The following is a 27,500-nucleotide window of genomic DNA, read 5'->3' as shown; positions in this document are numbered from 1 at the left end:
GAGTCTGTATTTATGTGTGTGTGTGTGTGTGTGTGTGTGTGTGTGTGTGTGTGTGTGTGTGTGTCACGATGTGCCGGCTGGTTCACACCAAAACACAACCTGGATGTGTTTGTCTGCTGGCGATGGCCATCTGTGTGTGTTCTGATTCATTCTGTAGTGTATCATGACACGTGGTGGCGTTTAAAACACCCCGTGTCAACATGCTGTAGTTCACCCCCTTTTATTTAAATGATATGACATCACAAAGCCGAAAGAAAACACTCCTACCACATCCTGAATGTTGTTATTGAAACTGTTTTTGCAATCATAACATGGAATAAGCCTGAGAAAAGACAAGGGCAGTTGAAGCGTTATTGAAGTTTGGATTTACAAAAAACTGAAGGTCAAACCTCAGATTTTTCTCAAACAGTGACATATTTTCACCAGCGTTGCTGTTTTGTTCACCTTCCTGTATGTTCGCCCTGCACATTTATGTGGCTTCTCAATGCAGTCCGTGTGGATTTGAGAGCCGAAAGTAAAAGCTTAGTTCCACGCGTCAAACAAGGAAATTCCACTTTGAATTTCAAACAGTATGAAATATTAATTTCTGCATCTGTATTTGGGGGGAATCTGTTGGAAACCGGGCTCACATCTCCTGAAGGAAAGTGTTGAGTTGGTCTTCTGTCTAGTCTAATGTTTCACTGTTAACCTCAAAAATGTCCCTTCCCTCTCTGTCTCTATAGATTCTTCCTCAAGTTTTTCCTGAAGTGCAACCAGAACTGTTTAAAGAATGCGGGGAACCCGCGGGACATGCGGAGGTTTCAGGTAGAAACCACTTCACCGTTTTGTTTTACTCTTGTCACTTTCTTCCTCCCTCTCTTTGTGTGCGTTTGCATGTCCTTCTCTCTCTCTACGTCAGACTTACTTTCCTCTCTCCTCCAGCAAACACAGGAATGTGTGTGTGTGTGTGCGTATGTATGTGTGTGTTTCTGCATAAGTAAATAAGCCATCAGCGCCTTCGCAGGAAACATGAGGTCCTGACCCTGACTAGTCTGAACATAAGTATACACACAATGCAGGGAGAAAGAGGAGAAGGTGTGTGTGTGTGTGCGAATGAAAGAAAGAAAGAAATAAAGAATGTGTGGTTGTGATTAAGATGTAGGGCAGTGCAGTCTCTATTATTTCCTTATCTTCACAGCCAGAATACAATCAGGAAGACGCCACTTGACTTTGAGTGGAGATATTGGACGCCAAAGAGATTCTCATAGATTTATTACCAGGGCACGTGTGTGTGTGTGTGTGTGTGTGCGTATGTGTGTATGTGTGTGATATGTACTGTGTGTGTGTGTGTGTGTGTGTGTGTGTGTGTGTGTGTGTGTGTGTGTGTGTGTGTGTGTGTGTGTGTGTGTGTGTGTGTGATATGATATGATATGTACTGTGTGTGTTTGTGTGTGTGTGTGTGTGTGTGTGTGTGTGTGTGTGTGTGTGTGTGTGTGTGTGTGTGTGTGTGTGTGTGTGTGTGTGTGTGTGTGTGTGTGTGTATGTGTGTGTGTGAGAGAGAGAGGACAGAGAGACAGAGTCATACAGCAGCGAGTGTATGACAGTATCTGTGCCTCTAATTGTGCAGCTCTATTGTAGTGGAACCAGAGAAGACAGCTCTGTTTCCCTGGGAGATAATTAAGGGCTGGACCCATCAGGAACTATTGAACAGAGGAGGATAGACACACACACACACACACACACACACACACACACACAAACACACACACACTGTACAGTCACAGACCTGTGTGTGTTGAGGGTGATTGTAATAGCAGTGATAACGGGTTACATTTAAAGAGCTTTTCACAGTTTCACGCTTTTAACTCCTCTTTACAATGAAGCTGACTTTGTAATTTTTCATTTTTGCTTTTCCTTTTTTCTTCCCCTTTACTCTCTCTCTCTCTCTCTCTCTCTCTCTGTCTCTCTCTCTCTCGTCACCCCTCCCGTTTTTCAATTCTTTTTCTTTCTTCCTCCTCTTAAATCTCCCCACTTTCATTTTTCCTCCATCCACTTATCTCCCCCTCGCTCCGTCCCCTCTCCCACCCTGTTTAATCCTGTCCTGCGTCTTTCCAGGTGGTGGTATCGACCACGGTGAGTGTGGAGGGACATGTCCTGTCAGTGTCCGACAACATGTTCGTCCACAACAACTCCAAACATGGCCGACGGGCCCGCAGGCTCGACCCCGTGGAAGGAACGGCATCTTACTTAGAACATGGTAACACAAGAGTGTGTGTGTGTGTGTGTGCGGGGGGGGGGGGGGGGGGGGGGGGGGTGCATGAGTGTGTGTGTGTGTCCATGAATATGTGTGAGTGTAAGCAGCATGGCCACCAGATGGTTGATGGTTTAATCCTATCAGGTGATTCCTGCCCCTCCATCTGGCTAATCCAACTTACTACACACACTCACACACACACACACACACACACACACACACAAAATACATGGTGTGGTGCTCGGTGTGTTTGTGTGTGTGTTGCGAGATCTAATATAATTATGCTTCTTTCTCATAAATAAACCCAGACTAAGGGGTGTTGTTGTATTTCAGCTGGATACTGATAATCACACACACACACACACACACACACACACACACACACACACACACATACACACACACACACACACACACACACACACACACACACACGTGTTGACAAGTGTTGGTTTTTGACAGACAAGCTCGTATTGTTGTGATATTGAATTGACTAACACAAGCTTACACACACACACACACACACACACACACACACACAATATTCAATAGTGAAGTGACATAAAGCTGAGTTTATCCAGTCTGTTAGAAATACACTGATACACACTCAACCTTCTGTGTGTGTGTGTGTGTGTGTGTGTGTGTTTGTGTGTTTTTATCCACATCAAATCATTATTCAAAAAGATCTGCAGTAATCTCATATCAGTCTGTCTCACAGAGTCGCCTTCTGGGATAAACAGACAATAAATTGACACAGAATGCAAAGATATGCTGTCAAAATGATGCTTGAATATCATATTGCATTTAAAACTCGAAAGACGAACATGGTTTTATTCATCTTCACAGAATAATACAAAAGTAATTTTCAGAAGTAAGTTTCTGTCTTTTGTTTTTTACAGTCTCGAAAAAGGGAATAAATGTTTTGAAAAAAAAGTCCCTAAAATTGAATTCAAAACATCAGCACTTCCTTGTTTTATTTATCTAATCTCTGTGCTCAGTGGATTCATTTACAAGAGGAAACTTTGCTTCTCAGGGACGAGCTAAGAAGTTTGAATCTCTGAATACTCGGTGTATACGAGTGTGTTGATCACCAAGCGGTTGGAGATGCAACAGACTTCAAGTCCCATTTCCCTCTGGTCTGGAGACCGATTGGCCTCTAATGGAAACAAATGTTTTCCTACAACCAGGACTGTCGAGTAGGATTTCACGCGTTCAGAGTGAATGTTGATCTTGTGGGTTCGACTCAACTATTCGGTTCAAATGCATCTCAAATGCAGTCTGTTCATATATTTTTTTCCTTTCTCAACGTTTGCCCTCTCTACTGTAACCCCCCCCTCACTCCAGGATCAGCTCCCTGCATTAAAGCCATCAGCCCCAGCGAGGGGTGGACCACAGGGGGCGCTACAGTTATCATCATCGGAGACAACTTCTTTGATGGCCTCCAAGTCATTTTCGGTACCATGCTGGTTTGGAGCGAGGTAAGTTTTCCAGCAATCAGCCTCCTGTCTCCGTGTTGTTTCAGCCCCTCAACTGTGTGCTTTTGCCCCCAGACCGTTGGAAGCAACTCAATACGAAAACATACTTTTCCTCGTGGCCAGGCTCTTAACTGTGTGTGATCGTGTGTGTGTGTGTGTGTGTGTGTGTGTGTGTGTTAATGTTTGTCTAAATGAGATTTGCCTTTCTAATGAGGCCCCACCAACAAACAACTGCCGCCCCTCTCCACCTTCCTCACCCACACTCCCTCTGTCTCTTTCTCCGGAAGTACTGATCAAATCAGCGGCTTTTGATAGCCATCGGCTTAATGCTCGCGAAAACACACACACACACACACATGCGCGCACACACACACATACAGAGCTCACTATCGCGCTTTTCCCCAACGCCACTCCTCTGCAGAATGTTTATTTGTCTTCTGACTCCACTCACCGTGTGCGCCGAGCGACCATGGCTGCGTTCCAACAACAACACGAAGTGTGTGCGTGCACATGCTGGCACACATGGATGTGTGTGTGTGTGTGTGTGTGTGTGTGTGTGTGTGTGTTAAGAGCTGAGGGGTTTGTTTACAGTGTTGAGAGCCACACTTACACACACTAACATGTGTACAGAGTCTCAGTTCAGCTCAGTTCAAACTGACTCAGCTCTCTTGGCGTTCCTCAGACGGGCTCCTGATGGATTTGGGCCGACCAAATGTTTCAATTGCACTCAACCTGATTATTGATTCTGAGGCGAGAAAACACAACTTGAAAAAATTTTTTTTAGTGGAAAGCGATTGCTTATGTTTGCCAAATTCTGTTTGTATCGCTCCCTGCTGCCTACAGATTTTTTTGCAAACACGGTTCAAAAGTATTTCCGAGAATCGTCCATAAAAATATGATTTTGAATGGTTTGTGTTTGCCCCGTACAGCTCAATTCAAGTTAGTTTTTTTTCCTGAAATTTAGACTTTAATTATAGTTTATCTTTGTTTTTTGTGGCTTGCAAGTGTTCACAAAATAATGTTTTACTGTTTACATAATATTGGTTAAGATACACGTTTGTCCATGTATACGTTTTCAAATGTATTCTCCATTATATGATATGTTCTTTTAAATATTAGCTAAGATGAGACAAAATAAACTGTGTAGGCTGAAAACATTAAATTCAAATGCAGGATGTGTAATCAGATTTGATGCAAAGCTTCATTGAATCCAAATGTAAATACAGTAATGCTTTTCACCACATTAACAAGTGCAAATGCAATAACCTCCAACCCACAACCCAAAATAAACTTTAGAGTGGATCTCCGGCAAGTAAACGCATGCAAAAGAATGTCACATGCTCAAAACTGGATCCAAGGTCAGATTTAGGTCGAAAATGGTTCTTTGGGTGTTTTGATGCAAATGTGTTTCATTGCAACACGACGCAACTAAACCGAATCGGAAATCAAAGAAGTCTGTTCAAAATTCAAAACACCAGCTCAGTCGTCTGGAAACAGAGAACGAAATTAATTTGTACTTTTGTCATGTGTTTTTTTGTTTGTTGACTCTTGTTCGCTGCGTCCTTCCCCCTGCAGTTGATCACACCGCACGCCATCCGGGTGCAGACGCCTCCCAGACACATTCCTGGGGTCGTCGAGGTCACTCTGTCTTACAAGTCTAAACAGTTCTGCAAGGGCACACCGGGAAGGTTCATATATACAGGTACGTCCACTGTACACAAACATACGCTCATATGGTACAAGTATGTATGGCGTATGTATTTTTCTTCTGATTTCTTGAGGGCAGGTTTCGTTTCTCATTGTTGGTGTCTGGAAAGGTTTGTTTTGCACATGTGAGAGTCTGCAGTTTGTGTGTGTGTGTGTGTGTGTGTGTGTGTGTGTGAATAGCATCTCTGAGTTTGCAGTTCACTCTCAGGCCAGACAGTGTTGAACTAATGACTGTAGATTAGTCAACATTAACAACCCACACTCGTTAGCATGTAGCCATAATCAGAGTCTCGTTAAAACCAGCTACAATTAAACAGTCTGCTCTTTATAGCGCTCCATACTGAAGCCATTAGTGAAATCATCCAGAACACCCAGTTTACTGACACACACAGACACAGACACACACACACACACACACACACACACACACACACACACACACACACACACACACATTTCTAATGTAGGAAAAGTGTGTCTGATTTCTGACCGGATGGTTGACTGTGAGTGTTTTCCTGCTAAATTCAGGAAAACAGAGAAAGGACCAAGAAAAAGCATGTGTGTGGACGTTTGCTCGTTTTGTTCACATGGTACATGTGGAAATGGATTGAGGTGATGTGATGTCTGGTATTGATCCGCTCAACATGGCTCCATCACACCATAATGATGATGTCATTCATGGGGAGAGACAGACAAATAAAACAGCTGCTGTATAAGTTGTGCGAGGTATGAGACATTTAATGACCTTGGTAATTAACCAAAGATAAAGATGAGGATTTAAACCTGATCAATGACGATGAAAAAAAGAAACTTGCCATGAGTAAATTGTCAGTTTTACGGTCGGCGTCAGGTTCATGAAAGTTTTAATATTCCCTGGTCGGACTGCAAAAGAAATTGAGGAGTTTTGTGTTTCTGCTCCTCAAGTCGTTTCTTCTGATTGAAACATTTTACCATAGGTAGCAAGGAAATGTAAGAATATCCAACAAAAGGAAAGAACATAGCTACACATAGGAACCGGAAAACTTATTACTCACCACTTGGTTCATTGCCAAGCGGTTTCTGGAAAGTGCAGTGAAAAAACACATGAAAAAAATAACAACGAAACGAAATAAGAACAACAATTATGAGTGCATTAAAACCAGAACATTGTTTTTGTTTTAAATGTTTTGACAAACGTTGGAAGATGTCAAGTGATTCCGGAGGTATGTTAAATGTGTTTCTTTGCACAGACAAAGGTACTTTGCCTCCTTCAATGTTCTTCAGTCCAAACATTTTTGGTCCGACCCTGAGGCAAGCCGACTGGTAATTGGTCGGTCTGGCATCTAACTGCTTTTCCTATTGGGCGGTTGTGACCCCCTGTGACCTCACCATTGGCTGATCGCTTCAACATGTGACCCAGGAAACGTGATCCATTACCGCGGTTGCCTGACCCCGCCTCAAGGTCGACTTCGTGCTGGAAGTCACTGGTGAAAGGTCGGCGGCGATGAAAGCTGATTGGCTGTTGTGGGTTTTCAGTGCTTTAGCTGTGGTTGCCTCTGGGTGTAAGGACGGGGCAATTAAACATGCTTTGCGAGCGCGCACATGCCAGTATGAAACAACACACACACACACAAATATATACACACACATAAAGACACACAAAGCCACGCTCGCTTGGAGTCATGTCTTACACAACTTACCACACACACTTTCAAACGGGGGCAGGAGTTGAAAGTAATTGTAAATCAGAGAGATATGAGGGAAAGATGGTGAGTAGTCTGCTAAACAGATGGTCTGTCACATAGCCTACATACGCACACACATACGCAGACACACACACACACACACACACACACACACACACACACACACACACACAGTCGCCGTATGGCTGCTTCATCTGCCTATTGGGAAACATTAACATTTTCTGCATCACACACTCCATATAAACACACAATGGCACAAAGTGACAATCAATACATTGTCTCGCGCACATTACATACACACATAGACAGAGTTGATTTATTTGTCAGTGTACCTGCATAGAGATCCATAACTCAGCTGTGGGGCAGAAACTTTTTGTTAAAGTACAGAACAGCTTTTCAATTTTAGGCTTTTCTCTCTTTCACGAGGAATTTAACTTTGAGTTTGCCGACACCTAAAGAGAGAATAAAAGAGATTGAAACACAGAGGGCGAGGCAGACAGGAAGAAAAAAGGAAGGGAGACACATTATAGAAAGAAAGGTGTTTTTTTAAAACCAGATTGTAAAGTATCGATCCACGCCAAAGTGGATCGCACGTATACTGATACACATATTCAGATAGACACATGCACAAACACACAGAAAGTCACCGAGAGAAGAAGAGACGGAGAGAAAGAGATCTCATCTCATAAGGGGAAGAATGAAGCAATAATTCAGTGGTATTGAACTGTTGGCTGGCCGGAGAATCGATCTCGCCACACCTCCTCTCCCCTCTCTCCTCTCCTCCTTTTACATCAGCCCTCTTCGTCCTTTCACCCACACAGCTTCACTTGCTTTTACTCCCCTACCCACCCACGCCTGTTTGGTTTTAAGGCTGCCAAATGATGACAAGAAAAAATGTCACTGTTGTCTAATAAATCTTGGATACACAGCCTTAACACGGACAATATTTTTCACTGTGGTTCTTTCACCCCCCCCCCCCCCCCGCTTTTCTTCAGCTCGTCTCCCTCCCCACATTTTTATTGTGAAACAGGAGTGGAGGGTCCATCCTCATGAAACTTCTATGAGTATTGATCCTCGGGCAGCTCTGGCCTCTGAGAGGAAGAGTGAGGCTGGAGGAGGAGTGATGGAGGGATGGATGGATGAAAGTGAAAGAAGGTGTAGTTAAGACAGAGGGGGAAGGAGACTGTGCACAACAGAGGGAGATGCGAGGAGAGTGGGGGGGGGAGCAGGAGGGATTTGTGCTGAAATGCTTTCATGGGCAGCAGGGTGGCAGAATGAATCTAGATGAAACGGGCCTCCGTGTCAGCAACTCATCTGCTGATGTGTCCCTGTCAGTTGTTTTCCAGCATTGGGACACTGTCATGAGAACAAATCTATGAAACATGTCTCAATTAGAAAATGCCAAGTTTTTTGTTTTTTTTATTGTAATGATGCCTAATCTAAATAAGATGTAGATCCTGTCGCTATTACACAATATGACATCATTTTCTGACTCCTTAGTGATGTCGTGATGACATCATTCCTGCCATGTGATCATAACTCATATTTCTATCTATATAAGCTTTAGGTTGTGCCTATAGTCTTACAGGAGATACCTCGAAAAATGCATTGACCTCATTGTGACCTCATCATGACATCGCTTATCGTATGATATCACATGATGGGGAATAATGTTCTGATCGACATACGCTCGCCAGCCCAATTATTTTCGCAGACATCTTCAAAAATGTGTTTTTCAGACCACATTATTGTTGATCTTGACCGATCAGCTCCAATATTTAATTATCTGGAGATACCCTACCTAGAAATATTCACACCAACTTTGGTGAAAACCTGTTAATGTCTTGTTCAGTCATTTTGTACACGCACACACACACATACACACACGGACACACACACACACACACACACACACACACACACACAGGGGCGAACACAATACCCTGCTTCCGGCCTTGCCGGTCCTCCCTTGTGACTGAAGGCTCCACCCTGTAACGCCTGAAGAGTAATAATGTCTCTGAGAAGCAAAAGCAGAAGTAACACGTCTCCTGCTCATAGTCAGTGTTCTTTATTTGCCACAACCACGACCACAATGGCCCACAACTTCAGTCCAAATATCTTAATAACTATTTATGGACAACATGTCTCTACTGCATATCCGCGTGTTGCGCTTGGCACTGTATCAGAAAGCTTGGTTGTGAGCGACGGCCCATTCAGCCGGGTGGATCTTCCAAGGGGCCAAGCATGTGTGAGAGTGGGGCCTATAGTATGTCAACTAAAGAAAGCGTACTTATAAACCACTAGATATATAATAACGTGCTTTATAAATCCCGCATTACAAGACAAACTGTGCTGGACGGGATGTTTCTTAATGGGATGATGAACTTTTTTTTTGAATTTTACTGCACAACACCGACTCCTTTTTTCAACAAAGTCACTGTTTTTTAGTTTTCTGTCCCGTCTGAGTGCACATCTTGAAAAAAAACAGCATTTTAGAAACCTGACCTGTAGGCTTCATAGTACAAACACACACACACACACACACAACAAATCAACCCAGACCCATGACCACACACATAGACATTCACGCACCATTTAGCGGTTTGGGGAAAACATTGTTCTATTAATGAAGGGTCGGTTGGAGACACTTATGGCCAAAGGCATGGAAACCACTCAAAGTCCTTCTGTTGTATACGTGTCCTTGTGCACGTGTTTGTCTGTGTGTGTGTGTGTGTGTGTGTGTGTGTATGTGTTTGTGATATTAGAGTTGGCATCGGTTAAATGTCTCTAGAGATGTAAACACAGTGTGGATCTGACACTGGCAGTTAATTCTGACAGTTGATATCCCCCCGACTGTTAGGCAGCTGTTTTTGTAGTTTTGTTTCCCTCAACCATAACTGGGTTTGGCTTTTTCTTACTTTCTCTCCCTGGATGGTTTAACACAAGCTCCCTTTTCCTCTCGGCTTTCCCTCTCCTCTCCTCCCACCTGAATTCTATTCTTTTCCAGTGTTCCTCTCAATCCACCGCTCCTCCCCCTCTCTTCTCCTCTCTTCCACCTATCTCCTTCCAGACCAATCGAGTTGATGTAATTATCACATGTGAATCGTAAACTCGTAATTTCACAATCATAAAAAAAAAAAAAAAAAAAAAAAGTTTCCTTGGAGCAGGGGAAAGTATTTTTCATGACAGTTTAACATCTGGTATTTTTTACAGCTCGCAATTTATGAACTTATGTTGCGAACAAATTGTGTGGTTTCGGACAAAACAGAAACCAGAAAATTGGGTGTGGGATGCGATAATAAAACAGACAAACACATAAAAAACACACACATGTGCTAAAAGACACTGGGAAAAAAAAACTCAACAACACTGAAGACCCTCAGCTGCAAGTAATTTATGAATGTTGGATTCGGAAAGTACCAAATATCACTCCAGCTGCACACTTAGATATCACTCACACACACACACACACACTGCTCCCCACACCTACATCTCTTTCTCCAGCACAGCTTGTCTTCCTCTTTATCTCTATCTCACACACACACACACACTCACATGCACGTACGCACGCACGGTAACTTCAAGTTCAACAATGGGGCGAGGGCACACGTGCGGGACATAAATAAACACAGAAACACAGATGCAGATGCGCATATTACTGTACATCATCACCCTGACTGACGGAGCTTTCAGAGCTCGAGTTGATTGACACGTTGATTGGATAAAGACCGCAGAAGAAGACGGTAATTGCAACATTAAAGTGAACTCTGAGCGCTCTTAAAACCCCTTTCGATTATACCTGCACTATGATTATCATACAGATGCTTTTGTCACCATTACTCACTCCGCCAGGTCCATCCAATCTCTGAACATTTATATGTTGCATTAAACCGTCACGAGGCTGCTATATGGCTGATCCCACACACGTAAAGCGGCAGTGTCTAAGTTGAGTATGAAATTGTAATATCATCATCACAGGGGGGCAATTTATTTTACATATTTAACTTTAATGACAATAAGCCGGGTTGTACACAAATCAAGACTAACAGGGATTTCTGGCCGATTTAACCAGGATGCTGCCCCCCTGAGAACCATGGTCGTTACGGGTGCCCGGCCCAGATCATCTGGGAGTGCGAGGGGTAAACATAGCCGCTCTAAGACCCTTCCGAACTGCCAACAGCATCATTAGCGCCGCCCCGACAATTATCACCCGTGTGATATTTAGGATTTAAAATCGGAACGCTCACGTCAACTTTCCGAGTTGTAGCCGATGAGAGAGACGATCGGAGCAGCTGACCGCGTTGCCGAGCATACGTTGCTAGCAACACGGTCAGCTGCTCCACATCATGGACCTTTTGAAATGGCCACGGCGAAACAAGCTTCTGTACCAAGAGTGCGGTGGACAGCTGTGTTGGGGGAAAGAGGCTTGTCAGTATGTGGCAGGAACACGAGTGCCTGGACAACGTGCGCCGCTCCCTCTGGAGCGATAATTGTAACAGTATGCTGCAGTGTGTGACGTGCCATTATTTAAAAAATCTCTCAGAGTGTGCGTGAGATTAGAGAGAAGAATGCCTATTTCCTTTCGGTGTGTGATGCAACCCCATTTCAAAATCGGTCAGGATTTTAAAACTCGAGTAAATCACTTTGGATCTTTAAAGCTTTTAAGCGAAATGTGATCAGTACTTGGACAATGGTGAAGAAATGAGGAACTCAAGCAGGGACGGATACATTATTAATTTGTTAGTCTGAAATGGAACAGCAACATTTGAACGATCAGGCAGAAGACTACATTTTGTATTTTCACACTGGCAGCTTTCCAGCACGACCGATTCTCTACTTTTGTGCACTCCGCAGCAGATGTTTTCAGATGTCCTTTTCTCTCCGTGACAGTTTCCCTGCCACCGAGCTCCTCCAGGTCGCGCCGGGCGGGTTCATTATTTTCCGACCTACGCAAGCCTACACAGTGTCAATAAACGGGACGTCACCTTCTCAATCCTCGTCAGTGAACTCCTGCGGTCCCTCCGCTCCCCCGCCAACTGGCACAGATGACGGCATTTTGTGTGCGTGTCTGTTCATCAGGTTGAACACAAATAGCATGGAAGCGTCACCTGTAACATTCGCATACACACGATCTGCTGCTACACCTCTTTTGAAATTAGCTCTTAAAATGAGACAGTTGACTCGCATATACCAGCCGAAACGGATGCGGCAGGGAGCACGGCGAGGCGGAGGAAGCACTTAGTGTCTTTGACTGATTATAGCATTCATGTACACAAACATTAGCCCGAGCGTTGTGTTATTTCGAATCAAAGCGATGTTTAGACAGAAATGTTAAATGTGAAGTCCCACAGGGAAATCTGCTTTTTTCTTTTTCTTTTTTCCGAGACAGAAGGGAAGTAAGAGTCAGCTCTCTTTTTTTCCCATCAACGCTCGCTGGTCAGTCGCTACTTGGCCCCGTTCTGTATTTTACATTATATGACACCATTGGGATTTTTGCTGGAAATCAGCGGGATTGCTTTACACCATTAAAGAGGTTAAGGGTGCAAAAGCAAACCAGGAGTTTCTAGAAAACAGCAGATGGTGGAAGGAGGGGGAAGGCTGATGGAAAATCTTACCAAAACATGTTTATCCTTCACCGAGACAAAAAGGAGGGAGAAGCAAATAAGCCATCATTTATTGTGACAGGAAATAAGTGGGTACTGTCTTCAAATGTGGCTAAGACTAATTCAGTTGTATTAAACATGGATTATGCGATGGCGTGTATGTGAAGGGGGTTCCACCTCTTTAAACTGGTAAGAGGTGACTCATTGTTAGTAAAGATAAGGACGACCAATTTTTTTTTTCCCGTTCTTAAATGTGTGACTTTGATCGCTTGGACTTTTGAGATCACCACTGAAACATGTACGTTTTTCTAGACTCCATCAGGAAGTGCCCGTCTCACGAAATCTACAAGCAGATCGTGTCTGTAGTCGACAATAAAGCACACTCCTGCTTCTGTCTTTCGCAGCGCTGAATGAACCAACCATCGACTACGGCTTCCAGAGGCTCCAGAAAGTCATCCCTCGGCACCCGGGCGACCCGGAGAGGCTTCCGAAGGTACCCAAATAATTAACATTCACCTTTTGCAAATTAACCGGATGAGGTTCACTTTCCGGCAACGTTCTGCAGGACAGAGATCAAACCTGCAGCTTCTCACTCACATTGAGCCGCTCTGTTATCATTACATAGAAATTCATCAAATGGGCAAAACACCCTTATCAAAGAACAAGCACGCAGACAGGCACGCGTATATTCAAAACTCTTCATGATGTGTTTATGTTTTTTTTGTGTTGGTTTTTTGTGCCTGTTCTTTTTTATATTTCTCAGCACAATTATGTGTTTGTCAAGTCTCCTGTGGGTTGTGTTTTTTTCTACCTCTTTGTGAACTCCGTGTGTGTGTGTGTGTGTGTGTGTGTGTGTGTGTGTGTGTGTGTGTGTGTGTGTGTGTGTGTGTGTGTGTGAGCTGCTTAACCCTCGTTTGCAGGGTGAGCGCTTGAATCTTCTCCAGATCATAAAGTCATATCTGATTATTTGTTTAACAGCTGGAGATCAAGCGGAGTGTTTAAAGGATCGGCACATGTAAACAATTAGCACCAAACGATGAGCTCGGCTTTGAAAACTCACCCTGTCATGTTGATCTGTGCCTGCGGAGTTGTGACTTTTCAAAGTGTGTGTGTGTGTGTGTGTGTGTGTGTGTGTGTGTGGGTGGGTGTTCGAGCTCACCGCGTCGACTTGGTTCAACTTTAAACTTCGATGGGAATCTGGGTGGCTCCCTGGGAGGTCACGACCTTCCAAACAGCTGCTGTTGATTGGCTCTCCTCGCCCACTGGAGCTGATCCAGGATTGGATGTCTTTGCCGTGACATCATCTGGGCATGGGCGCTGGTCATGATGTGATGATGCGATGACGTGGTGACGCTGCGATGTCATGACGGCCGTGCCGACACCCTGCCTCCTGCACACGTGTTAGCAATCATTAGTAATGCAATGAGCATTATCACCGTGGGAACGTGCTCAGCACATCGCGCACGCTCCGCACCTCAAATGTGGGTGAAAGTTGTGGATCTATCATAAACCCTATATTGCTTTCGCTCGTTGACAGTGGACTGCCCTGTACATTGTAGTGTGTTTAGGCACAGACATTAATGAGCTCATGGCTGTTTAAACGCCTGGTATTAAAACTTACAGTCAAGTTGTGAAACAGGACGAACACGGGGGGTTTTGTCGGTTCATTAGGAAAAGTGGGTGTTTCACACTGTTTCGAACATTTTCCTGTGTAAAGTTACACTATGTGTAGGAAACGGTTACAACAGAGAATTAGTTCGTAAATTTTTGCAGATGAGGTAAGAAAGTTAATTGGTGGAGTGTGGTCCAGTTTTTCAAGGTACTATGTCCATATTGGCCGATTCGGCAGCTCGAGGTTTACGACTGTTGTCGGCGCTCAGTGCCAACGCAGGAAGTTCTGCGCCTGAAGGCTGCAACTATCCCACCTATTTTCATAATCAATTAATCTGCCAACAATTCTCACAGTTAATCTATAAAATGTTGTTCTGTGAAACAAAACAAATGTGACATATGCCAAACACATATTCCCTGTGCCCACATTGATACAATAAAGGGTCTTGCTTTAGCCGTTCAAATTCTTAAATATATTTGTACCATCAAATATTCGGGATTCTCTCTCTCACTCTCTCTATCTTACTCTCACTCTCTCACTCACACTTTGTGTGTGTGTGTGTGTGTGTGTGTGTGTGTGTGTGTGTGTGTGTGTGTGTGTGTGTGTGTGTGTGTGTGTGTGTGTGTGTGTGTCATGGGTAATTCATCATTGTGTAGCCTCGTGGTTGATCGAACCCTGAGACTTTATTATTGCTGCCCACCAGCAGTCTCTGTGTGTGTTCGTGTGTGTGTGTGTGTGTGTGTGTGTGTGTGTGTGTGTGTGTGTGTGTGTGTGTGTGTGTGTGTGTGTGTGTGTGTGTGTGTGTGTGTTGATATGGGTGGCTGATTTTTTTTCTTTTTTTGCAATCTACACACACACACACACAGTATGAGAGCTGAGTATGGATCAGCTCTTTTATTGAAGTTATCAGACTTAGCAGCACTAAGGCAGGCAGACAGACATACAGAGAGAAAGACAGACTGGCAGAGAGACAGACAGAAAGAAAGACAGAGAGACAGACAGAAAGAAAGACAGAGAGACAGACAGACAGACTGACAGAGAGACAGACAGAAAGAAAGACAGAGAGACAGACAGACAGACAGACAGACAGAGAGACAGAGAGACAGACAGACTGACAGACGGGGCAGTGGAGTGTGTGAGAGGATTACCAGCAGACAGACGATTCTATAATTGTTCAATGAACATTCGGGGATTTTGCTGGCCACACACACACACACACACACACACACACACACACACACACACCAATATTCAGACAGTTTGTTACAGTTACACAGTAATAGTGTAAAGTGATATACACTGTGATGCCTGAACACCGTTTTCACTGTCCTGTTTTAAGGAACCGTTTAAAGCTACAGTCTGGGGCTGCTGTGCTTTAGTTGTGGAGCATCAGGGACTTTTCCGATGCAATTATTTTCTTTATCTTTTCTTTTTTTTCTTATCTTGGGTAGACTGAGGAGTCCAGCTGTTGCAGGTCCCAGTTACACACAGTCATAACCGCACTTGTTACTCTTTGAATATTGAGAAAATCTTCAGTACCTTCAAGAATCTGAAAATATTTAATAATTAACTAAGAATCTATAATATTTTTTAAATGTTTACACTCTGGTCTAATCACGGATACCCGTTCCCCCTGCGAGGACAATCTGCCTGTAACTGGGAGAGTAAGGAGTAAAATGCCTCTTTGGATGCACAAAGAAATCAATCATCCCTCCTGGCTTGCACTGCAGCAGAAAAATGCTGGTAGACAAAAACAGCAGTCAGGGTCCTCTCAGGTTTTACTTATCTTTTTTAAACTTAATAAATAAAAAGACATTGCCTTGGCACAAGTTGCATCGTTGCATTTGTGCATTTCGAAATGTATTTTTAATACAAGCACCTGCCAGTTCTTGCCAATGCTGTGCATCCTGTATTCTTATCAAAGGCTTCTCTGATTGATGGAAGAGAGAATATATGAAATACAGTGAATTTAATTCATGTTATACAGCAAGTCTCCTTGACAAGAACAAGCTCAATGTTTCTGTGACTTGGAAGTTTTACTCCGCTGTGCTTAAATCCTACGAATTGCGATATATCATTTGTTTTTTGTTTTTTTGACTATTCAAGTCTGAAAACTCACAACAGTGGCAGCCCCCGTTGAAAAACTGTTATATTTAAAATAAATTCATGCATGTATTAATGTCTTCCCTTTGTGGTCCGGTAAGGTCCAGGTTGAGGTCAGAATGAGATCTGCTCACTGATCAGCTCCTGTAGTGAAGGAGTCCAGGTCGGAAAGGTTGACCAGTGTGTGTGTGTGTCACCCCCGTCAGACTTCCTGTGTGACTCACTCTACCCGACATCGCTATCCGACTCATTTTGATGTCATGCATCACACCGAGGTCGCGTCATCGGCATCGCCGTGTATGAGTAATCCTGATGAACACACGGACATGAAACTCTTTCTATCCTTCTACGCTCGATATCCTCACATCACCAGTGAGAGGAGATGAAATCTGAAACCACACATCCTAAAACGTTCTCACTACTTATTAGTATGATGTGTGTGTGTGTGTGTGTCCGTGTGTGTGTGTGTCCGTGTGTGTCTGTCCGTGTGTGTCCGTCCATGTGTGTGTCCGTGTGTCCGTCCGTGTGTGTGTGTCCGTCCGTGTGTGTGTGTGTGTGTGTGTGTGTGTGTGTGTGTGTCCGTGTGTGTGTGTGTCCGTGTGTGTCTGTCCGTGTGTGTCCGTCCATGTGTGTGTCCGTGTGTCCGTCCGTGTGTGTCCGTCCGTGTGTGTGTGTCCGTCCGTGTGTGTGTGTGTGTGTGTGTGTGCGCCGTGTGTAATTGTGTCACACATTCCTCCGAGCCCTCATGTAAAGTATGACATCATCCCTGCGCAGGGTGTGACCCTACATGTACGGCATCCCTAATGGGACATTAGAAGTGGATCAGGCGGCTAATGTACCAGCATTAAGGAAGAATTAGTCGTGTGTGTCATGTCTGTGCTGGCCTGGCACACGCATGTTACACACATATCTGACCCCACAGAAAGTCAGCTCAGCGTTTCCTGGTCCTAATGCATACAACATCTGTGTGTCTGTGTGCGCGCGCGCGCGTGTGTGTGTTTGTGTGTGTGTGCGTAATGTATGGTTTTCACATTAGAGACAGTCATAACTCAGACAGTAAAAGCACCTAGACACCCCCTGTTATTCGTTCTTTCTGCCGAACAGATCCGTCTTGTCTTCCACGCATCACCTCTTTATCTCTCTGACTCTCAACATATCTACCTGAAACAATGAAATGTAAACAACATTATGATAAGTGTCAAAAAAGATTGAGGATGACTATTTTTTTCAAGGTTTTGACAAGTCAAGAAAATGAAATGACAGATAAAGGACTTGTCAGGCGTATAAGTCCATAAATGTTTGACAGCAGATAAAGACAATGTAGGTCAATCAAGTGAATCAAGGCAAACATTAGAGATTAAAGCTTTAAAATCAACTTGCATTGCTGTAATTACAGGAATCAAAGAAAATGACGATAATCTGTGATATTAAAAAATGATGAACATTTCAGAGCCAGTTTCTGTCACACTACTGTCATGAGCCGCAGAAAGCGGTTGATTGATTTGTTTGTCAAAAACACATAACTTGTCAAAGTCTGCCGACATATTTTGCAAACTTTTGTTTACTGCTGAAGACTGTGAGTAAATGTGTGAGAATGTTTTGGAAAGAAAGTGAAGAGTATTTTGTCAAACCACTATGCCCAATGTTAAGAATAAGCTTTTCAAACTGGACCATTTGGTTCAAGTACTCAAATCATGGCCGTCCAATCTCAACAAATACGCCCTTGAGTCCGATTGTTGAAATCACCTTGGGAGGTGGTTTGAGACAAATCTAGCCAGATGTGGAAAAGATGTACAATCATCTGTCTCTCCATGACGGAAGATGTGTCCATAGTTATAGTGCTGTTGTTTAAACAGCTTGAGTTCAAGTGTTTGAACTGATGCCTGCAAGATGTACAAGTATAAAGTCCTCAATTTCCCATAAAATATATATTTTTTATAAAGTACCTTCAAAAGTATTTTCACTGTCCCATTGACACAAGTTCAAGCCCTCTGGATGTCAGAGTCGGATTAAAATGGACTTTTTAATCAGCTACAATAACCCTTTTGGTCTCATTCACATCAACACAAAATGCAGCTCGCAGCAGGAGGCATTAAGCAGGAGGTAATCTGACGAGCAAATGCTTTCTTATTTACAGACGCAACCTGAGAGAGATTAATACGGACGATGCGAGGAGCTGTGCGTCCAATTATGAAAGACGTAAACAGGCAAAGTATTCAAAGTGCATCGATCTCTGCAGTCCGAGGCTTTGAGTGATGCAGTGCCCTCAGACCTGATAATGATGATGTTACCAGAGGATCATCTTTCCTTCCCGTTTATCAGCTACTGCTTTACTGGAACCGCTCGAACATCCAGGATCAGGTTTCTGTGTGTGTGTGTGTGTGTGTGTGTGTGTGTGTGTGTGTGTGTGTGTGTGTGTGTGTGTGTGTGTGTGTGTGTGTGTGTGTGTGTGTGTGTGTGTGTGTGTGTGTGTGTGTGTGTGTGTGTGTGTGTGTGTGTGTGTGTGTGTGTGTGTGTGTGTGTGTGTGTGTGTGTGTGTGTGTGTGTGTGTGTGTGTGTGTGTGTGTGTGTGTGTGTGTGTGTGTGTGTGTGTGTGTGTGTGTGTGTGTGTGTGTGTGTGTGAGTGAGTGAGCTGTTCAGCTCACCAGTCTAATAATGAGAGGTTAACAGAGAGCCAGCCTGGCTGTAATAATGTGCAAAAGATTGAATTTAGCACCATGGACAGGCACACTAAAACTGCTGACTGGCTCTGTGACCTCACATATCCTCACACACACACCCACGCACACACACACACTCTGATGGAGAGGCAATATGTTCCACCAGGCACAAACCCACAGGAGAGCGCACATGCAGCCAACCATAAGTGAATGTGTGTGTGTGTGTGTGTGTGTGTGTCACAGTGCAGGTTAATGCTGTGAAGCACAGAGTAATTTTCTCTCTGTCGCCGGCCCGGCCTCACGCTGTGGTAACGACAACACATTAACTGTTAAACAAGACACCTTGGACCCCGGGGTGGGAGCCGAGTGCAAGAGGGATAGTTCCAGAGAGTCGGCGGCGGGTGAGGAAGAGAGGAGAAACAATGAAGAGACTGGAAAACAAGAGAGAGAGAATTGTAGAGGTGTTTGTGGGCGGGGAAAATTAGAAAGGCAATTCCCACTGTGGTGGCAGAGCGGGAAGAAGGGAGCGGTGGCGACGGGGGTGAAAATGGACTGGGCGAGCAGAATGGATAGAGATGAAGAGGGAGAGGAGGAAGATTCAGACATGAGTTTCAGGAAAAATTAATAACACTCTCCATCAGAGGAGGTGAGAGCTGAATAAAAGTGAAAGAACTGTCACAGAGGGACAAATCCAGTCACGACGCTCTTCACCTTTTCACCATTCGCTGCTCGAACGATCCACAAAAGGATAAAAAAATTTTAAAAAGCTGGATGTTTGGTTGTCTGGACTGTCACAGCAACAGAGCAGCCCGGGACCAAAGCTGCCCACATGGGATCAATGCGATCTGATACGCACAGCAATGCACAGCAGAAGAGCCTCCGGGGCACTCTGGATCTCCTTCAGAGTATATTCTAAATAGCTGTCACTTTCAGGTGTCACTTAGACGCATGAAGGCACTCGACTTGACAGCAGATTATCTGCCTTTAAAAGGAGCGAAGAGCAATTTGTTTATCATGAATAGATGGCGAAGTGGATGTTGGGTGATGGTGTGATGGGGGGAGGAATGCGGGGAAGGAGAGATTGAACAATCTGCTCTTCATCCGCATCAAGGAGATTCATCTGACTTATCGGTGAATTATTTTTCTTTTTTTTTCTGCCCCCCCCCAGCCCCCCCCCCAAGCAGAAATGAGAAGAAAGAGTACACGAAAGCTGGAAAGTGTGTTTTCGGCATAAAAACTGACGCCGATTCTGTTTCTTTCCCCCGCTCTGTTCTCAGGAGGTTATTCTGAAGAGGGCAGCCGACCTGGTAGAAGCCCTTTACGGTTTGCCCCATAATAACCAGGTAATGAGCAGATATCCACATGGAGAAGGAGAAAAAAAAGGAAGAGGTGAGAAAGCTCTCGTTTTCATGGTAATTATTCCCCTCATCCCGCAGGAGATCATCCTGAAGCGTGCAGCCGACATCGCGGAGGCTCTCTACAGCGTTCCCCGGGGACACACCCAGCTCTCCGGCTCCGCCCACTCCGGCATGATGGGGGTCAACTCTTTTTCCGGGCAGCTGTCCGTCAACGTCTCCGAACCTACACAGGCCAATCAGGGTGAGCGCTCAGATTGTTTATCATTAGTGCCGATTAATCTTAATCGGCTGACTGTTTCAAGACTTCAGGGTGTGTTACCAACCAGTGTCGTGACATAATCGCAGGGACATTAAAAGAAGGATCTTCATTCATGGAGATACATATCATTTGCATATACAATCTAGCACAATGGCGTTCTGAAATATTCACAAACAAATTGACAGACGTAACGTAACAGACTCTCCTGTGTGACAATCAAAGGTCCATTCTGTATTAATGGTAATTTGTTGTTAAGTTTCATAATATTTTTCTCAAAAAAAAGCTTTGATCATATTTTGTTTAGAGCCAACCAAAATCTCGCAGCTATTCCGAAATCCTGTAAACATTAAACCATATACCTATATATATATTTTTTTTTACTTTGATAAGTGCATACTTTATGTTTCCACTGCTCATTTCTTTCATTTTTGATTTCCAACCTCAAACTGTGCAGAACTTCTGGTTTCGTGTGTTCTCACCACGTGGTCTCTCCTGCTGCCCCTCCCCTCCACCTCCCGCAGGTTTTGTGCGCAGCAGCAGCAGTGTGTCTCCTCACGGTTATGTGCCTAGCTCCACGCCTCAGCAGACCAGTTACTCCTCAGTCACCAGCACCATGAACGGCTACGCTAACAACGCGGGCATGACCAACCTGGGAGGCTCGCCCACTTTCCTCAACGGCTCCGCCGCCAACTCGCCTTATGCCAGTGAGTGAACATGTGCACATGCATGCAAATCTTACACACTGTTCTCACACCCTCGCGCTGATAAGAAGAAGCAAACGCAACTCTGGTGTACACATAGGCATACTCAAAGACACAGACAGAATGTCTGTGGACGCAAAGGGAAGATCTCAGATCTGCTGTGTGGAGATTTCCCCATGGGCCTCTGTGTCTCAGTGTCTTCAAAAACCATCAGTAGCTCAGCGCCCATAGATCCGTTTTGTCCGCCGTCCTCCCCCCATCGGCGACTTTCATCTGACAGCCACACCTCTTCTCTCTCTGTTGGTTAATTGCATCTCTTTTCCGTTTGGCAGAAAGCGAGAGAGAGGGAAATGGATGCAGACAGGGAGATGCGAAATATTGTTTGTTTGCGCAAGTTTTTCACGCCGATGATGCTGCGGGAGGATGCGGATGTGGATCTTTGACTTGGGAGGAGCAGACCCAAGTGAAGACCTTTGTGTGTCACCTCTCATAAAAAATACACTTAGTTCCTCAATTACATTATAGCCCACTTTGCCAAAACTGTGTGGACATGCAAACATCCCACCCACATGCGATCTATGGTACATTTCCGTTCCTCAACAATGGACAGTAATCGGCTGCTCCTCTCAGAGGGACAGTGCGGCTGCAGGGCTCAGTGACGTTGAGCGCTGATGTTGAGCGATGATCAAAACTCCTCCTGGTAATGTTGCATGGGCTGAGGTCAGGGCTCTGTGCAGGCCATTCGAACTCCGGCTTAGGAACCTACAGAGACGTTGCCTTTATCAGACACATTATCAAGTTAAAACCTCCGCTTAACTCTCACCACAAGGTTGGAAGAATACCCTTTTTTTTAAAATACCCCTTTTGGCCATGTTCACACCATTAACACACCCGGGACATGCTATGTGGAGAGGGGTGTCCACATATTTTTGGCTTATTTAGACCAAATGCATATAATTTCTAATGTATCTGAGGAAATAATAAATTCAGGTCCCATAATTTAAGCATTAATTGTCTCTCGTCCGTCTTCTCACCCTTCATCCTCAATCCTCCCTCTTTCTTCTCCATCCCGCCTCTCTGCTTCTCTCTCTTTCCCCCCCGTGTGCACTTCTCCCGCTCCAGTCGTCCCGTCCAGTCCCACCATGGCCTCCTCCACCTCCCTCCCCTCCAACTGCTCCTCCTCCTCTGGCGTCTTCTCCTTCTCCCCGGCCAACATGGTGTCGGCGGCAGTTAAGCAGAAGTCCGCCTTCGCTCCAGTGGTCAGGCCCTCCTCTTCCCCTCCGCCCTCGTGTACCAGCGCCAACGGCAACGGGCTCCAAGGTAATTTACCATGACAGCAGCCAGTCAGTCAGAGGAGGCTCAGACGGGAGGTTTCCTCCCAACGAAACTGATCTGTCACTATGTTAGAGTCACTAATGCAAATACAACTCACAGTCTCAAGGTCTTGCTCTTTGTTCACCCAATCACCCCCCTGACTTTTTGATCACAGCATTACACGAGAGCATCATGCTACACTGCGTTTGTTATTCATGCGGTAGTCGTTTTCTCGAAAAGTTGGTTATTATTTAATAATGACGCATTGGATTGTGTGTAGAATATGTAAATATATGGGCAATTCTTCTGTGGAGGACATTTTTTTTTATTCACTTTAGCTTTTTTTGTGCTACTTTTCTCCTCTCTCTTCTTGTCTTTTAACCCTTCCTCTTGTTATTCCTCTGAACGTTCACCCTGCCCTTGTCCTTCCTCTGTCCCCGTCTCTCTGCCTCTCTACCAGATCAGACATTTGTGGACTCTAGCAAGTACTCAACAGCCAGCTCTCTACAAGGCCTGGCCTTCACCTGAAGTATGTCCCTCTACTCTTTCTTCGTTCCGCTCTTTTGACTACTTGCATTTGCACCTTTCGATAAACTGACCAATTCGTTGACGTAAAAGTTGTCCCATTTCATATCTTTTAATTCCGTCTCTGAATGATCTTTCACTCACTTTCCTGCTTTGTCACGTCAACTTCTCCTTTATTTCCTTTTTTTCTCGTCTACCCTTTTAAACCCTCTCCATTGCCCTCTCTTTCTTAACAAATCATTTCTGCCTCCTTTCCATCAATCTCTCATCCCATTGCGCAGATCAAGCCATTCTGTTGCCTGGTAACTCATTTCTGCCTCTCCATTGGCTGGGAAACAAAAGACAGGAAGTTGGATATTTACAGAAACAGAAAAAAAAAGAGAGATTTGGCACAGTGGATTTATTTCTCAGCATTACTGACTTTGTTTAGCCTGTGTGAATATACGCTTGCATATCTGTGTGTGTTTGTACAGAGAGAGAGAGAGAGAGAGAGAGAGAGAGAGAGAGAGCATGTGCGAGGGTGTGGGAACTCAAAGCTTAGCCTCAAAGCACATCTGAAATAAACAATAACAGCCACGCACACACACACACACACACACACACACACACACACACACACACACACACTTTCCTCTGTCACACACTCTGTGATCACACACTGGCAGCTTACCAGGGAGCGATCAACAATGACAGCTGTTCGACTGTCTTGACACTTTATACTTTCAGCATACCTGGGCGTGTGTGTGTGTGTGTGTGTGTGTGTGTGTGTGTGTGTGTGTGTGTGTGTTTTTGGGGTGGGGCGTGTTGGGGGACAGAAAAACAGCAAAAATTGGAGGTTTGGCTGAAACAATAGATTCTGTAGATTTCTTTCAGAATTATTTTCTCTTTCCAGTGTTCACTTCCCATGAAATTTAAAACCATTCATCTAATTCTGTGTGTGTGTGTGTGTGTGCGCCCGTGCGCCCGTGCGTGTGTCACTTTGGGCTGGGCTCTGCTCCTCACATGTTGACACCCATCCCTTGGGTTTAAATACAACACACACACCATGATGCAATCTGTTCGGCGCACATACAAACGTAAAGTAAAATACGCCAACTGTTCCCGCGCCGAATTAAATGTGCGTGTTTGTGTGTTTGCAGCATCACTAGCAGCCAACTCAGATGACGTGTCCTCGCTGAGTTTTACTGATTTATTTTGTCTATTGATGTTTAAATGTCTCTGCAGTCACACAGCTGCGCAGATGGGAAAACATATTGATGTATTTACGGGGGATTTTTTTTTTTTTATGACGATGAAAATATTTGGCTGTGTTTTAAAATGTTTTCTCTCTTTTTTTCTCCCTCCCTCCTCTCCCTCTTCCTTTTTCTTTCGCCACTCAACAGCAATCCCTGGAATGATTGTCCCACCCATGTAAAGGTGTGAGTACATGACTGTGTGTGTGTGTGTGTGTGTGTGTGTGTGTGTGTGCGTGCGTGTGCGTGTGCGTGCAAACTGTGTGAACCAAGATGAACAAAGCACACTCACACCGATCCTGGCGGAGGATTCCGGTGGGAGTCAGACTCCGGTCGGGGATGGAAGCAGCTGTCCCTATCTGAAGGAACAAACCCAACTCAGGCCCTTTCTAACACGAAAAAAAAAAAAAACAACTGCAAGAAAAGAAATGTTTGCGAGGAAATAAGTTGTTTAGACTTTGTACACCTTGATGCTTTTAAAGGAGAATGGCCACGCCTACGTCACGACTCTCCACGGACACTGGAAGTGTATTTATTTTGGAGAGAATCCACTTCCTCCCTTGAGTGATTGTTTAATTTGTTTTCTTTCTTTTTTCTGTGCAAACAACAGTGAACGTGTGATAATCATCTTCCAACTGTGTATCCCACACGAGGGATTTTTCTATTTATGAAGTTTGGTCGTCAATGAAGGAGTATAATGTGAAGAAAACCTAACGATGATGGTGTTTTGAAGATGGGTAAAAATCAATTGTGATGATGATGATGATGATGATGATGAAGAGGCTGCAGGATTAACACAGGGTCAAATCCAGCAGACAGACAAGCCAAACCAAACCAGACACACACTTTCACTTTTCTTTGCCAAATTCACACACAGCAGCACAAACACCCTGAGTGAGACTGAGAGCTCTTCCTCTTCCTTCGACTGCATCCAATCGATCAGCGCGAAGGATTCAAAGGCGTCCCGCCTGCGACTGACGCCGCAGTTGCTTCATGTCCAGCTCCTGTGTGCTACATTTTGTGAAAAGTGCAAATCTGCCTTTCAGCGAACGGAGAAGGAAATTCAGTTGCATAATCAAACCAAGTAGTACCAAACAGTAGGTAGTAATCATTCTCACTGCAGCGCGCATCCAGGTCCAATATTAATCTTAGCTTACAGTAAAAAGTTTGTAAATTCATGACGCTCCTGTGATGACTGGATGCCGACAGCGGCTTCACTTTTGAGGATTTGACCCAACAACTCCGCCGATGATTCTGTCCATCGGTCCCGTCACCGCGTGATGTGTTTTAGAAATGGACATAGCCACGGCGACCCCCGTAAAAAGGGGGAACACGTCTTAAAGACTGCTGCCATTTTGACTTTGATTGACTTTGGTGTGAGATCTGCCTTCTTACGTATTTCATGTTTTCGTCTTAACTCCCTCTTTTGGTTTGCTGTGATTTAATCTTTTAGTATTTTTTTTGCTGTGTTTAGAAAGCCAATCAGATCTGGTTCAGTTGAACAATTTGAGTGAGAAATACTAGCCAATGGTGTGTCTTAAACTCTGCGCTGCAAGAATTGTCAAGTCGTTAAATCTCTAGAGAAAAGAAAAAAAAAATCCTACTTATGTGAAAACATTGTTCACTGACGTACACGTGTACTTTTTTTCTTTGACAGTGCAACTGTATTAATTGCATCCCGTTTTTTGCACATATTTTCTGAAGAAGTAAAAGTTGAATTTCCATGTCCATAAAGGACAGTTTTTGCAGTGCAGGACAACTTGCCAGCAACATGTCTTAAATCTGCAGAATTGTGGAAACTCCCTGATGGTTTGTTGTGAACGTCACTGCTCCCTCAGCCCTGCAGTCTGAGCTGACACCCCAGCGTGTGATTCAATAGTCTTAATGCATTTCATTTATGTTCTTTTACTTTTGCCAAAGCCCTTATGTACATGCGTTAATGCCGAAACAGTCTTATGCCACAGTTTTGCTGCTGTTCAACACGTCTTTTTTTTTTTTTTTCTTTTTTTTTCCCACGCAGTCCGAACCAGTAAGCCAAGAATGCTATTTTATGTGCAACTGTACAATGCTGTATAAGAGCATCATTTTTCAGATTTCAGATCAGCCACAAGTAGAAACAATTCTAAACATTTATTTGTATTCTTTACTGGACAGAAAACCTAACTAACCCAACTACACCTATCAAAAACTGTGATGAAGGAACAGGGTCATTATCAAGAAGATGAAAAATGACAGGAATCAACTCAAAACTCACATCCTTGACTATGTTCTCTTTCACATTGTCTGTGTAAGGATTTGAATGTTGTTGTCTCATTTGTATCATAGTGTCTGTTTATTAAAAGCCATACTTCCACTGCTCATTTCAATCAAACTAAAAGACGCCACGGTGTATTATTTTTTTTTTTAAAATCATTTCTAAGCTGAGAAAGCAGGAGGTTGTTTTTCATTTTGTATCATTATCGTTAAAGTTTGCATAATTTTGTTGCAGTATCTAGACGTAGAATTAGTCGATATGAGTATCTGTGTTTGTCTTCCATGTGATGGATTTTAAGATGGAATAATGAAGGCTGAAAGAGATGGAAGCGGAAAAAAAGAACGTCTCTTTCTCTCTCCTTTCCCCTGCAGCCACTTCTCTTGCTCCAGTCGGGTGTTCTGTCCTCTCTCTCTGCTCCATCCCTCTGTTCATTTCCCTCCCCCTCCTTGTTTTGAATGTGCTATTAATACCCTGTATGTTTGCCTTCTGCTTTTTCCTTGACTTCACTTTCCCTTTAGAAATGAGCCACCTATTTATTTGATCTCAAACATGGGTCTGGAGACCACTCTTCTGTTCGTGTCTACATGTGAGCATGTCTGCAGGTGTGTGTGTGTGTGTGTGTGTGTGTGTGTGTGTGTGCGTATGTGTGTGTGTGTGTGTGTGTGTGCGTGTGCGTGTGTGTGTGTGTGTCATCATTTTTCCTTTAAAAGAAAAACGTGATGTTTTAAAGTTGAGGGATGATGTTTTTTTTAAATATAGTACATAGTTTAAATACCTGT

The 27,500-nt window shown here is 44.1% G+C and overlaps 1 protein-coding gene across 3 annotated transcripts in view; it reads left to right on the top strand.

Moving 5' to 3' along the window:
- The window catches only part of LOC118301646 (transcription factor COE1-A), a 77,083-nt gene that overhangs the window by 49,297 nt on the left and 286 nt on the right, over positions 1–27,500 (top strand). Inside the window, exons 7-17 of one of the 3 annotated variants that reach the window (XM_035627298.2) lie at positions 723–804; positions 2,095–2,236; positions 3,578–3,711; positions 5,284–5,410; positions 13,108–13,196; positions 20,356–20,421; positions 20,515–20,677; positions 21,217–21,399; positions 22,519–22,716; positions 23,176–23,239; positions 24,618–27,500. The exon at positions 24,618–27,500 is cut by the window's right edge and continues 286 nt beyond it. In XM_035627298.2, coding sequence (XP_035483191.1) covers positions 723–804; positions 2,095–2,236; positions 3,578–3,711; positions 5,284–5,410; positions 13,108–13,196; positions 20,356–20,421; positions 20,515–20,677; positions 21,217–21,399; positions 22,519–22,716; positions 23,176–23,192 — 1,201 coding nt within the window. In that variant the 3' untranslated portion in view covers positions 23,193–23,239; positions 24,618–27,500. Of the gene's footprint in view, positions 1–722; positions 805–2,094; positions 2,237–3,577; positions 3,712–5,283; positions 5,411–13,107; positions 13,197–20,355; positions 20,422–20,514; positions 20,678–21,216; positions 21,400–22,518; positions 22,717–23,170; positions 23,240–24,617 lie in introns of all 3 variants that reach the window. The other 2 variants (XM_035627296.2, XM_035627297.2) reach the window with 2 other exon arrangements.

Source organism: Scophthalmus maximus, chromosome 2 (assembly GCF_022379125.1).
Source record: "Scophthalmus maximus strain ysfricsl-2021 chromosome 2, ASM2237912v1, whole genome shotgun sequence".
In the NCBI taxonomy this organism is placed as follows: Eukaryota; Metazoa; Chordata; class Actinopteri; order Pleuronectiformes; family Scophthalmidae; genus Scophthalmus; species Scophthalmus maximus.
This window is presented reverse-complemented; position numbering and strand designations above follow the sequence as displayed.